General features: G+C 40.1%; 1 protein-coding gene across 2 annotated transcripts in view; it reads right to left on the reverse strand.

Moving 5' to 3' along the window:
- The window catches only part of WNK3 (WNK lysine deficient protein kinase 3), a 126,266-nt gene that overhangs the window by 67,644 nt on the left and 44,053 nt on the right, over positions 1–14,569 (reverse strand). For both annotated transcript variants that reach the window (XM_065900745.1, XM_065900743.1), the window contains exons 7-9: positions 13,154–13,448; positions 12,147–12,340; positions 11,908–12,057 (exon numbers count right to left, since the gene is read on the reverse strand). In XM_065900745.1, the coding sequence (XP_065756817.1) occupies positions 11,908–12,057; positions 12,147–12,340; positions 13,154–13,448 (639 nt within the window). The remainder of the gene's footprint in view (positions 1–11,907; positions 12,058–12,146; positions 12,341–13,153; positions 13,449–14,569) is intronic.

Consider the following 14,569-nt stretch of genomic DNA (forward strand, 5'->3'; position numbering starts at 1 on the left):
GAGGTAGGGGGAGGGTGTGACTATAAGTGCACAGCTCAAAGCAGTTTTTTAGGTGATGGATCTGTTCTGCATCCTGATGGTGGTGATTGTTATATACAAATATATACATGAAATAAATTCATAGAACTACAGATACTCACAAAATAAGTGAGGGCATGTGAAATCCAAACAAGGTTTGTAGTTAACAGTATCATACCATTGTCAATTTCCTGGTTTTGATGATTGTACTATGGTAATATAAGATGTTAATACTGGGGAAAGCTGAGAGAAGGGTACGCAGGACCTCTCTGTACAATTTTGGCAACCTTTATGTGAGTCTAAAATCATTTCAAAATAAAAATTTAAAAATAAATAAACGTATAAAGACATGCTCAACATTTCTAGTAATCAAGGGAATAGAAATTCAAATAATATATTATTTTCCAGCCTAGCAAAAAATATCTGGTATTATCAAATATTGACAGTAAGACTGTACCACTGGCTGATGAGAATTTAAATTGGTCCAGTCCGTTGGGAAAGTAATGTGGCAATATATATTAAAGTAAAAAATGTATAGAACTTATGGTCCAGTAATTTTGCCCATGTCTCCTCTAGCATGATCTACTTTGTTCTTTTTTTTTTTTTTTTTTTTTGCGGTACGTGGGCCTCTCACTGCTGTGGCCTCTCCCGTTGCGGAGCACGGGCTCCGGACGCACAGGCTCAGCGGCCACGGCTCAAGGACCCAGCCGCTCCGTGGCATGTGGGATCTCCCCGGACTGAGGCACGAACCCGTGTCCCCTGCATCGGCAGGCGGTCTCTCAACCACTGAGCCACCAGGGAAACCCTACTTTGTTCATTTTAACACTAGTTAAAACAGTGAAAAACTGGAAACAGCCAAAATGTCCAGTGGTAGGAGGAATAGCTAAATAAACTGCAGTGTAGTCTTACTATGGAATACTATGGGGCAATTAAATAAAATCAAGTATATCTATATGTAATAACATAGATATATTTCCAGAACACATAACTGAGTAAAAAATTTACAAAGTGACACATATGGTAGGATCTCTTTTATGCGCTTAAAGTAATAAAACAAACCAGAAAATAATGCTATATTTGGGCTAAGGGTACATAGCTATGCATGTAATTACACCAAAAAAGATCTAGAATGAAACACACCAAACTAATAACAGAAAGGACAAGGACAAAGAGAGGAGCAGGGTTAAATGAGATTTCTCGGCATTGTTTTAAATTTTTTACCAGGAATTTATATTGGCATACTACTTATGTAATTAAAGTAAGTAGAAAAAAATTTTTAAGAAAATATGATGCAAATATTGTGGTTGAGAATCAAAGTGATATTCAAACACTGTGATGAGTAGGGATGCAACTGCATACAAAATGCTGAGGTTTCATATTTATCTACAGGAGCTGAAAATTGAAACCATCTAAACAGATGTTTGATTAGACCACAATGTCAACTGAAAAGGAACCAATCTCAACCTCTAAAAGTACTAATGTACTAGTACTAACACATCACACTACAAGAGGTAAAAAAGGCTAACCTCAGCAGTAGATAAAAATTGGATAAGTGGTTTTCCATATTATTTGATAAAACAATCAAAACCACAATTGGCACATCTGAACTCATGATTCACTTCCTGTCTCTTATATACCCTTGTTCATTGATACATGGGGAAATAAAATGGAGAAATAAGAACAAATCTTTGGTAAATGGAATATAATCTATAAAAAATTGAATCACTATGTTGTACACCTGAAACTAATATTGTAAATCAACTATACTTCAATGTAAAAAAGAAGACAAAGTAGATTTAACCAGCTATGCATATTGTGAAATGTATCGAAGTCTTATTTGTTCAAATATCACAATTTTTTAAATTAATATAGAAAATAGAAGACAGATCTTAGGTTGTCCACAAACACAAGTTCATTATAAATTTGTAAGTCCTGATTAGGCAACAAGAATGATAAAGATCAACAAAGAATCCTCTCCCATTGAGAGCAGGCTGATAGAGATATCTACAGTCATTCTTATTGATTATTCAACAAACATATAACAAGCAACTATTGTAACAAACACTGTGCTAGGAATACAGAGATAAATTGGGTACAGATCTCTGCCACAAAGAATTTCAGTTTTATTGGGGAGAAAGACACAAAATATAAGTACAGCTTGCTATTTGACCAGGATGAAGATCCCTCTCCCCTGTGCGTTGGCAATAAAAAACCCCCAAACATCAGAAATTCATTCCATCCCTTTGTCATCAACTCTTAGAGGTTTACGGATGGGCATATAGTGGTTACCTCAATTAAGTGAGAGGTGATATTTTGCAGTGACAAAATATTAGGAAAGAGAGGTTATACTTCTGGTAATGGTCCCATAAGACCAAACCCCACACACAGAGATATCAACAAAAAGTGCTGGACAAATGTAAAAAAACAACTGCCTGAAAGCATAAGACAGCAATCAAAAGCAGGTAGAAACTGGTAGGAAGGCAACACTTGGAAGAAAGGAAGGATAGTAGATGAGTTTGCTATTTTTATGGCTTTTCATCTGGGGGCAAGCCCCATAGCAGCTAAAACTCAGAAGAAAACCCACATTCTTACAAGACTGAAGAGACAGAGGAAGGTGACTGGTAGTATAGAGGCTTCAAGACCCAAGAAGCTCCTGGTGCTTCACCACGCAATAGAAAAAGATCCAGGCCATGAGTCTCCTGACCCTTCACCCAATGGCAGAAGGCAACTGAGGGCATTATGTCTCAGCCCTCTACCCAATGGCAGAGAGCCATGCAGACCCCACAACTCCTGACCTTTTACTCAGCAGTAAACAGTGGCCAGGTAAGTACTTCCATACCCCAGTGGCACTGGCAGAGATCGAGTATTAAGGGTACCAGCATCAGATGGCCAGGAAAGAGGCCAGGGAAAATGCTCTCTGTCCTATGGGTCCAGTATCCTCCACTCCCCAAATCTAACACTTGGTAGCCCAAAGAAGCACCTTCCACTCCTGCAGGTAGCACTGATGGAAACCCAGCAAGAGCTCGAACAGAGCCAGAAGACCAAGCAGACCAGAATAGCATTACAAGAGTTCAGAAAACTAAATTATCATTGGAACTACATACAGCCCACAAAAGTAGGATAGAATCTACAGGCTAAACTTAACAGGGCAAGTGCCTACTAAAATAGAAGATTTAAATATGATCAAGACAACATATATATACTACCGAACATAAAATAGTTGGCTGGTGGGAAGCAGCAGCATAGCACTTAAGTCTTAGGACTTAAGTCTGCCATTTTATTTTTAAAAAATATTTATTTATTTTATTTTTGGTTGTGTTGGGTCTTAGTTGCAGCACACAGGATCTTTTGCTGTGGTGTGCAGGCTTCTCTAGTTGTGGTGTGCCAGCTCCTGGGTGCGTGGGCCCTCTAGTTGCCCTGCCACATGTGGGATCTTAGTTCCCTGACCAGGGATCGAACCTGTGTCCCCTGCATTGGAAGGCGGATTCATAACTACTGGACCACCAGGGAAGTCCCAAGTCTGCCATTTTAGTATTTGCTTTTTCCGTATGGTTGTCTTTCCTCTGTTTCTCTTTTCTTGCCTTCCTGTGGGTTACTTGCAAATTTTTTAAGATTCCTTCTTGTTTTATGTATACTGTTTTGAGTATATTGGGCTGTAAGTTTACTTAGTGGTTGCTCTCTCTCTCTCTCTTTCTCTATGTTTATCCCTGGTTGTCCAGTGGTTAGGACTCCAAGCTTTCACTGCCAAGGGCCTGGGTTCAATCCCTGGTTGGGGAACTAAGATCCCACAAGCTGTACAGCATGCAGCCAAAAAGAAACAAATAAATAAAAATTAAAAAAACATAGAGCAGGATAAATTAATCTATGGTGAAAAAAAATCAACAGTGGTCAACTCTGGTGGGGTGGGGGGGCACTGATTGGGAAGGGGCATGAAGGAACTTTCTGTAGTAATGGCAATATTCTTTATTATGTGGGCAAGCTAGAGCCTACGGGCCAAATCTGGTGCACCAACCATTTTTGTGAATAAAGTTGTATTGGAACACAGCCATGCCAAATATTTTACATATTGTCTATGGCTGTTTTCATGCATGCAATAGCAGAGTTGAGTAAATGCAACAGAGACTACATAGCCCACAAAGCCTAAAATAGTTACTATATAGACCTTTGCCAACATCTGTTTTATATTTTGATAATGGTTTGGGTTACACAGGTGTAAGCATTTGTCAAAACTCACTGAATTATGATCTGTGCATTTTACAGAACATAAATTTAAACTAAAAAACATATAAACAAATACTGAGTTCTAGTCAACGATATGCATGCTTAAGTGTTAATGGATGAAGTGTACTAATATCAGCAACTTTAATTTTGAAATGACCAGAAAAATAAGATGGACTAATAAATGGATAAAGGGGTAGATAGATATGTGATAGAGCAAATACAGCAGAAGTTAACTGCAGAATCTAGTTGGTAGGTATATGGGTGTTCACTTATTTTTTATCAACTTTTCTGTAACTTTGAAATTTTTCTTAATAAAATGTTGGGGGAAACTACTGGGCATATGCCCTGAGAAAACCATAATTCAGAAAGAGCCATGTACTACAATGTTCACTGCAGCTCTATTTACAATAGCCAGGACATGGAAGCAACCTAAGTGTTCATCAACAGATGAATGGATAAAGAAGATGTGGCACATATATACAATGGAATATTACTCAGCCATAAAAAGAAACGAAATTGAGTTACTTGTAGTGAGGTGGATGGACCTAGAGTCTGTCATACAGAGTGAAGTAAGTCAGAAAGAGAAAAACAAATACTGTATGCTAACACATATATATGGAATCTAAAAGAAAAAAAATGGTTCTGAAGAACCTAGGGGCACGACAGGAATAAAGACGCCAATGTAGAGAATGGATTTGAGGACACGGGTAGTGGGAAGGGTAAGCTGGGATGAAGTGAGAGAGTGGCATGGACATATATACACTACCAAATGTAAAATAGATAGCTAGTGGGAAGCAGCTGCGTAGCACAGGGAGATCAGCTCGGTGCTTTGTGACCACCTAGAGGGGTGGGATAGGGAGGGTTGGAGGGAGACGCAAGAGGGAGGAGATATGGGGTTATGTGTATATGTATAGCTGATTCACTTTGTTATAAAGCAGAAACTAACACACCATTGTAAAGCAATTATACTCCAATAAAGATGTTAAAAAATAAATAATAATAATAAAAGAAAATGTGGTATAGATATACAATGGAATATTACTCAGCCATAAAAAATGTTGGGGGAAATTTTTTTAATTAGGAAAGGAAAGTATACAACACTTGCCCACAGAAATGAACATTCCATTCTGAAATACCTTGTTAAGAAATTTATTCTAAAGAAATAAATCCCCAATAGCATGCTTTGTCTGAAGAAACTTCAACTCTAAAGATCTTTATTAATCCTTGATCATTCCTGTTAGAAGTCAGAGTGCACACATCAGAATTCATTATAAGTTATGCCCTTGATGAAGAGGGAATTTTATAAAACACAATACTTGAGATCATAGCTGTTTGGAATAGTAATATCACCACTAAAATACTCTTCCCACATAGCACACCTATTATCTAAGGACCTCATACATTTTATTAGCCAAACTCAATAAATTCAGAGTCTTTAGAGATACCTGAAGCAGAACAGAAGAGAAAAAAAATAAACTGGATTCTCAGTTCCTTCCTTTAATTAATTCAATCAATCCCCTGAGTTAATTATATCTCACTGAAGTCATCATGCTCTTTTTCTCAAATTTTGGCAGGGAGGATAGCTATCTTACAAAGAGGACGAATGGTGTATAATGATTAAGGGCACAACCTCTGCAGCCAGGTAGTCTGGGTTCAAATCCTGGCCCTCCCGTATGACACTGGGAAAGTTATTTAACCTCTCTGAACCTCAGTTACCCCTAATGACAGCTACTATTCATAGGTTTGTTGTGAGGATAGTGCACATAAAGCCATTAGAATAGTATTTAGCACCTAAGAATCACTCAATAGTGTTCACTATTATCATCTCATAAAGGCAAATGCTTTATTATAAATGTAGAACAATAAGATAGCCATAGGCTTGTAACATACTAGGACTAACAGGCCTTCTTGCTGTTCTTTGAACATCCCAGACCCACTCCTCCCTCAAAGCCCTTGCACTGGTTAGTCCCTCTACCTGAAATGTGTGCTGTGGACTCTCTCATCTCCTTCAAGTGTGTGCTCAATTGTCAACCTTCTCAATGAGGCCTACCCTGATCTCCACCTTATTTAGAATTGCAACCCACTTTCCTCCTTACCCTGCTCCACATTTCCCCCAATCTCCCTGTACTGTATTATATAATTTACTTTTTATACTATTATGGTTAGTGACAGTCTACCCACATTAGGCAACAAAACTCAATGACAGAAGGGATTTTTGTCTTTTATTCACTGATATATCCCAAGTAGGTGCTCAAATATTTTTTGTTAGCATCATCTAGTCTACCCCTTCACTTTACAGATGAGGAAACTCCAAAAAGACTCGAATCAAAGCTACCCAGTGAGTAAGGAAAAAAGGCAGGAACAAGGACTGTGACTTCCAGTCTGGTGCCATTTCTACTACAGCTCACTATCTCCTTGACCCTTGAACATTACAGAAAATTCACAGTCATCTATATTTTCCCCCCAGGAGGATTTACCTTTGGAATTTCTTGGCCTTGCAAATACTGCTGTGTCTGTAACACAGAAATGCTCTGAGAGGCAGTAGAAGCCTGTACTGGAATACTAAGTGGCGACAGATGAACAGAAGATGGCTGATTTGTAAGGGCTATCCCAGAGCTTGGATGAGGGTCTGGTGTTGTCATTGTGTTTCTGATGACCCACAAACAAGCGCTAAGCTAGAAGATGACTGCCACTGTGGCTGGACAGAAGACTGCTGCTGAATGCATGATGGCTGGTGCTGTGCTAGGTTTCATTGCAGGGGAAAGGTTTGACTGCTGTCTAATGCCTGAAGCACTTGAGGCTGCTCTAAAGGCTGTATTACGTATTGTTCCATTGCCGCTAGTTGCAACTGTTCTTGCAAAGGAGGTGTAATCTGGACCATGTTTGTAATGGCCTTTGGAATACCTGTAATGGCTGAATGTGGTTAGTTGCCTGTGAATGAGGTACCTGCTGCTGGAAAGCAGCATGTTGGCTATATAAAGACTGCTGTTGATTTATGGGACCTTCTTGAGTAGACAACTGATGGGTTTTCTGTGCTTGTGTATGAGATGAATGAGTCATCTGCTGATGATGAATGAAAGCTGAGTGAGAAACCTGGCTTGGTGTTACATGTGATTGGGAGAGCTGTGCAGAGAAGTGTGGGGGCTGGATCTGGGCCTCTGAGGAGGCCTGCTGAATGAAGGACATTTGTGCAGGGTGTTGAAGCTGTCCTTCCACAGCCATCTGAGATGTAACGCTGACTGGGCTTTTAGCTGCTGGTACCCAAAACTGACATCTGCTTAGGATAGAAATGCTGAATTCTGCACATTAAATAAAGGCTCAATAGAATGTGTTTGTGTATCTAAGGTTAATGATAAATAATGTTAAATGTCTTATGTCTTTTGTTCCAAGGCTGAAGAACCTTGGGGTTGTGTTAAATAGGCTTGTTGCTCAGAAGTCTGTGCTACATAAAGTGGTACTAAGTATAAGCCCTGATCTGCTGAGTTTGTAATATGTACTTGCCTGCTATTAGAAGGGTTTACTGTGTATACTTGCTGGGTTATGAAGGCTGCCTGTTCAGTTGTCTGGATATAAACAGTGTGTCCTGAATAAGGGACATACTCAAGTGCCTGGTAAGCAGGCTGTTCCACAGGTTGCATAGGGTAAGCTGCTTGGATTATACATCCTGGCTGGTCTGGAAAAGGTGACCGAACCAGAGATTGCACTGTATAAACAGGCTGCCCCTAGGCCGGGACCAAATAAGAGGGCTGTGCCACAGGTGGGACTGGATAAGAAGAAGCGTGTATAGAATAGGTTGGCTGTGATATCAGTGGTTGTATAGTGTAAAGAGGATGCTCTGGGGCTGGCAGTGAATAAACAGTCTGTGTTGGAGCCTTCATTGGGTAAGTGGCTGTGATGGGTAAGAAGCTTATTCCTGGGGAAGTATCACAAAGGGCAGCTACTCAGGAGCCTTCAATGGGAAAGATGGCAGTTCTGCAGGTGGTCCTGAGTAAGTGTGTTGAACAGAATAAAATGGCTGTTCCAGGGACTGAATCACACTTTCAGTACTACCCTTTGACTGCTGCTGACTTACATGAGTTTCAGATTTTCATAGTACAATCCTGCTGAACATTTTTCTGTGGTGATGCCATAATCTTAGGTTGTAACATCAATGGCTACTGCTGAATAGAGGCTTGGAAACAAGGTTTCTTCAAACGCACAGTCTGGCTTTGTGGCACTGAAGAACTGGGAATTATAGACTCCTGATGTATCACTGAGTATGGCTGGCATACTGAATGCATCTTTTGTGAGAAGGGTGATGGGCTCCTGAATGCCCCCCAATGGAATTAGAAGGGAGCTGAGCTGTACCAGAAGCATTCTGTGCACTGCTCACACGTTGGGCAAAAGAATGATTCAACAAAGCTTGAGGGTGATTAACTGACAAGAAACTAGGAATTTGATTGGCATTTGGTAATTTGGTTAATGCCTGATTCCCATTTCTAGGGTCAGGCTCAAGCTGAAGACCAACTGTTGGATCCTGGGAAGTCATTTGTGAAGCAAGCAATATCTGAGGAGAAACTACAGAGAAGACTGGTTGTGGAACTCCAGTAACTGACAAGTCTAAAGTCATAGGTTGAGCTGAAATTTGTCCATCTGCTCCAAAGGTCAGCTATAGTTCCTAATGCTGGTGCAAGGAAAATTCAAATTATAAATGCATATACCATGGGAATTCCCTGGCGTCCACTGGTTAGGGCTTGGTGCTCTCGCTGCCAGGGGCCCAGGTTCAATCCCAGGTTGGGGAACTAAGATCCTGCAAGCTGCACAGTGAGGCCAAAAAAATTTTTTTTTATTAAAAAATAAAATAAATGCATATACCATGCTCATTTTAATGGTCCCAGACAGAATGATAGATAAAATAATGCTATGTTGTAAAAATTTCAGGGACTTCCCTGGTGGTGCAGTGATTAAGAATCCACCTGCCAATGCAGGGGACACGGGTTCAATCCCTGGTCCGGGAAGATCCCACATGCCGTGGAGCAACTAAGCCCGTGTGCCACAACTACTGAGCCTGTGCTCTAGAGCCCACGCGCCACAACTACTGAAGCCCACATGCCTGGAGCCCATGCTCCACAACAAGAGAAGCCACCTTATTGAGAAGCCCATGCACAATAACAAAGAGTAGCCCCCGTTCACCACAACTAGCGAAAGCCCGTGCACAGCAATGAAGACCCAAAGCAGCCAAAAATAAATTAAAAAAGAATTTCAGAAGGTTATCAAAAAGGTGCTGGGTATAGCATTAGTCCTATAAAAATCCTAATACCATGAGTAAATGCTAATTGAATACACTAAGGGACTGAGACCAGTCCCCAGGCAACATATTGCTCATGGCTTCTCATTTATTGCACTTGCCACATAACTCATTCAAACCCTGGCAGAAATTCAGAGTAATTGAATCTGACACCTTCACATACCAGACAGTGGAAGTTCAAAAGGATTTCAATATCATAGTTAAAGGGAACAGAGAAGCTCTCTCAAGAGGAGAGGAGTGAGTTGGCTGAATACATATAGGCTGGCTGTAATAATTCCTAGAACTTGAACCACCACATTCATAAAAAGACCCCCACTGGTTAAAGTGCTTGCTTATGTGGATTCTATATATTAGGTGCAAAAGGCAGGCTATAAAATAGTATGTATGTGATATACATATGTATGTATAAACAAAGTTATATATGTATACATAGAAAAAAAAGACAAATCTAGAGTCTCTACCACCAAATGTAACAATAATTTATTTCTAGCTGGAGAGATAGTAGGTGATTTTCACTGTCTTCTTTATAACTTTATAGGCTTTATTTTAAATAGGTAAATAACACTTTCATAAAGTTTTTAAACTTCTTTTAAAAATTTTGGAAACACATTTCAAAATACACATACCTGTATATTTACGTGGTTGAACCTAAGTTAATTTAAGCATCCATCCAACACACTTCGCATTATAGTCTTAAAAAGAGATAAATCCAACCACAACATAAGCTCAAGTATGAACATATACCGTATAAGCTACAAATACTAGCCAAACACCATGCACTGTCAACCATATCAGATTAAATATACCCCCAGCAGATTTTAAATGCATCTGGCATTTGTCAAGTACATGTATGTTTTCCCCTACAAGTCTGTGAGTTCTTCAGGGCAAGGACCATATTTTATCTCATTTTATATCCCCAGAGATGACAGTCATTAAAAGTTTGTTGATGAACTATGACTATATACCAATCTCTTAAAAGCAACAGATCACCAGCTGCTAACTAAATCACATACAGAGAATGCCTAGGAGCTCAGACCAACTCATTCCCAAAGAGAGAAGAGACACACAGGGGATGGTAGGGTTGAGGAAAGAAAATGGGATAACAAAGAAAAGCCCAACCATGTATCCAGAGTCCATAACCTAGGAAACCAGGATATAGTCTTGATATATGAACTCTCACAAAGACTGTGTACTCGTTGTCAGAAATGAGTACCATTGACTTTGAGAGTCTAAATGACAAAAACACTTATTTCTCCTACAGAAATAAATGTGAACCAAAAGAGTCAAGAATTTAGATGAAAGTGCTTAAAATTATAAGAGTCTATGAAATACTAGTTCTACTTAACTACCAAAGACATCCCTCTACATTCAAACCAGGCTGGAAAAGTCCAATACAAAAAACAAACCATAAAAAGGGATCTGAGTCCTAAATAATTTTTTTAAATTTATTTATTTATGTTTGGCTGTGTTGGGTCTTTGTTGCTGCGCGCGGGCTTTTCTCTAGTTGCGGTGAGTGGGGGCTACTCTTCGTTGCAATGCACGGGCTTCTCATTGCAGTGGCTTCTCTTGTTGCAGAGCACGGGCTCTAGGTGCACGGGTGCGTGGGCTCTAGAGCACAGGCTCAGTAGTTGTGGCGCATGGGCTTAGGTGCTCCGCAGCATGTGGGATCTTCCTGGACCAGGGCTCTAACCCGTGTCTCCTGCATTGGCAGGCGATTATTTTTTTTCTTTTTTTTAAAATTTACTTTATCTTTGGCTGCATTGGGTCTTTGTTGTTGCGTGCAGGCTTTTCTCTAGCTGCGGCAAGCGGGGGCTACTCTTCGTTGCGGTATACAGGCTTCTCAGTGCAGTGGCTTCTCTTGTTGTGAAGCACAGGCTCCAGGTGCATGGGCTTCAGTAGCTGTGGTGCGCAGGCTCAGTAGTTGTGGCTCGCGGGCTCTAGAGCACAGGCTCAGTAGTTGTGGTGCATGGGCTTAGCTGCTCCACGGCATGTGGGATCTTCCTGGACCAGGGCTCGAACCTATGTTCCCTGCATTGGCAGGAGGATTCTTAACCACTGTGCCACCAAGGAAGCCCTGGCAGGTGGATTCTTAACCACTGCACCACCAGGGAAGTCCCCTAAATAAACTTTTTTATCCGTATATGGAGTTCTCAGTTTCTCTTCCAATTATACAAGCAGTGTCTCAAGATTCTAGTTACACAATGTTAGACACATCCTCAAGAAGAATGTCTTAAGTGAAGGAAAGTATAAACAACTTTTTGCTTTCAGTGACTTTTATATAAACTAGGATGAATTTATGAAAGAGAGCCTTTGCCTGTCAGAAAACCTAGGCAGTGTTAAATAAGTTTAACTGAATACGGAGACTCTAAAATGTATCTTACCTTTACCTGTGAGACCTTTGGGACACTTAATGGCAAAAACTGGAGTTGTGAGACAAGCGGAGGTCCAAGGACATGTACAGGCAGAACAGTGGACTGACCTTGAAGCAAAGGCAAAATTTGGGGCTGAGTCAGCTTTGGCTGCTTCTGCAACTGTTAAAAAAAAAATTAAAGATAAACTCTCCCATTTACAGTAAATATACTGATTATATATTTAAAATATATTTAACACTTCACCTCACCCCTGAAATCTGCTGGTAATGTCCCACTAGCTGCTGGGATGGATAAATTTTCCCTGGAACATTTATTTCAGCCTGTGGGTTGTTAGAAACCATTTGAGAGCCCATCATCTGGTCTGAGGAGTAGGCTATACTGGGCTGATTTGAAGTTTCTGAATGTATAACTGATCCAGCTCCTGCCTCAGACAAACTGTCACCTATGGCAAAGAAAACAAGTGATAGGTAGAAGGGAAAAACTTGAAACACAAGGTCCAAATAGCACAGGAAATGGTAAGTGTTTCTTTAATTTTTTTCTTTTTTACTCTGACAACCTTAAACAGCTTCAAATAAAATATGTACACTGCAGAATTAATAAAAAACCATCATGTAAACTCTCCATGTTGATACTGTGGTATAACAAAAATATTCTTAGTAAAGCAAAACTACAAACAAAGAATCACATAAAAGTCAACTCGATTTGCTGGCCATTTCATGCATATCCTAACTAATCTTTGTTTGCCATTAGGATTTCAGTAAAATCTAGGTAGCATATTCTCATTCTCCTAGAATCTGGCTAGAAAATAATACTGCCTTTATGGTACAACTGGTTATTACTACGAAAATACTGTGCCCTTCTAGAGAAGAGAATGCATTACAGCAGAAATATTAGAGAAACTGTGTTAGTTTTATACTTGGGTCTAAAATACAAAAGTTCTTAAAGTCTAGAAAATTCCCTCTTGAAGAATAAATTCTATCTTTAGTTGCATATCTTCTTTACTAAAGGATTTACCATGAGACCCTTAAAAATGGTAAAAAGATTATAATCCTTATTCAACTGGTACCTTGGACAAGTCACTTAACAGTTTCTTAATTTTAAAATAAGGAAACTATCTGCCTTGCCTATTTCAGGGATTTTGTAAAAGGATTAATGAAATGATAGATAACAAAATGCTTTGAAACACACAAAAGTACTATTTAAAGATAAGGGAATACAATTACACATTTCCTTTTATAAATTATAACTGTGTTACTTGTAACAGAGGAGCAATGCCATTGTGGTTTTCTTTGCAGAAGCTGTTGTCGCACATGTTGATCAACTTCAGTTTCTTCACATTCAGCCCCGCTGTGCTGAGCAGGAGGAGGGGGCAAAGCTGTATTTTGGGGCTGAGGGAGTATATTCCCCACAGACTTGCACTGGGAGTCTCTGCGTTCTTCCAAACAGCCAGCTGGCTTCTTCTCCCTTGTCTTCTTTATCAGGGCCACCCGGTCTCTAATGGACTTAGCAACAGCTTTGGAATCACTTTCATGGAAGAATCCTGACTTGACCTACAAACAAAACATAACAAGCAAACCACATCTTTAAGATTTTCACTTTTACTTTTTACTAGCAGAGTTATTTTCTGCCCCCAAATTCCAAATGCTATTAAATAACAGTTAATTTGTTTCTATGTTCTTTCTTAATCAGACATGCATAAATGCCAGAGCCTTTAGTAAGAAAAGCAACACTATTACCAAGCATTGTTGAAATAATTCTGGCTTTAAACAAAAACAAACAAATAGCTTGGTATTTCAGTACATGCAGTCTTATTACAGGTAATTTATGACTGCCATTAAGTTTTGTGAAACATTAAAAAGGTTTCCTCATTCAACAACAGTAAGTGTCTACAATGTGCCCAGTATTGGGCTCTGGAGACATATAAGTGCCTAAGCTGGTCCTTTGTCCTATATGCACACACAAGCTGGTGGTGAGAGAAGGATAAAAACAACATAAGGGGCTTCCCTGGTGGCGCAGTGGTTAAGAATCTGCCTGCCAAGGCAGGGGACATGGGTTTGAGCCCTGGTCCGGGAAGATCCCACATGCCGCGGAGCAACTAAGTCCGTGCACCACAACTACTGAGCCTGCACTCTAGAGCCCATGAGCCACAACTACTGAGCCCACGTACCACAGCTACTGAAGCCTGAGCACCTAGAGCCCGTGCTCTGCAACAAGAGAAGCCACCGCAATGAGAAGCCCATGCACCGCAACGAAGAGTAGCCCCCGCTGGCCGCAACTAGAGAAAGCCCATGCACGGCAACAAAGACCCAACACAGCCAAAAATAAATAAATAAAGTAAATAAAAATTTTAAAAAAACATAAAGTGAAATAAAAGGTAGAAATGAGCTGCTGCAAAAGCCCTAAAGGAGCACAAGCCTCTCTGGTGAAAGCAGAGAAAGTATCACAGAGGAAGGTAAAGTCTGACCTGGATTAAAACAAAACAAGGAACTTGCAGGCTATTGAGGGAGAGGTAGATGAAGTTCAGAGATCAACACTCTAGGCAGAGGAAGTATGCTTATGGCAAAGTGCTATATCTTACTAGGTGTTAGAAGAGTGACAGAAGTTAATGACTTATTGTCTGAAAGGAACAGGGCTGAGTAACAGAGATAATGACTTGAGGAGGTGCCATGGC

This window comes from Phocoena phocoena, chromosome X (assembly GCF_963924675.1).
Source record: "Phocoena phocoena chromosome X, mPhoPho1.1, whole genome shotgun sequence".
NCBI classification, from domain to species: domain Eukaryota; kingdom Metazoa; phylum Chordata; class Mammalia; order Artiodactyla; family Phocoenidae; genus Phocoena; species Phocoena phocoena.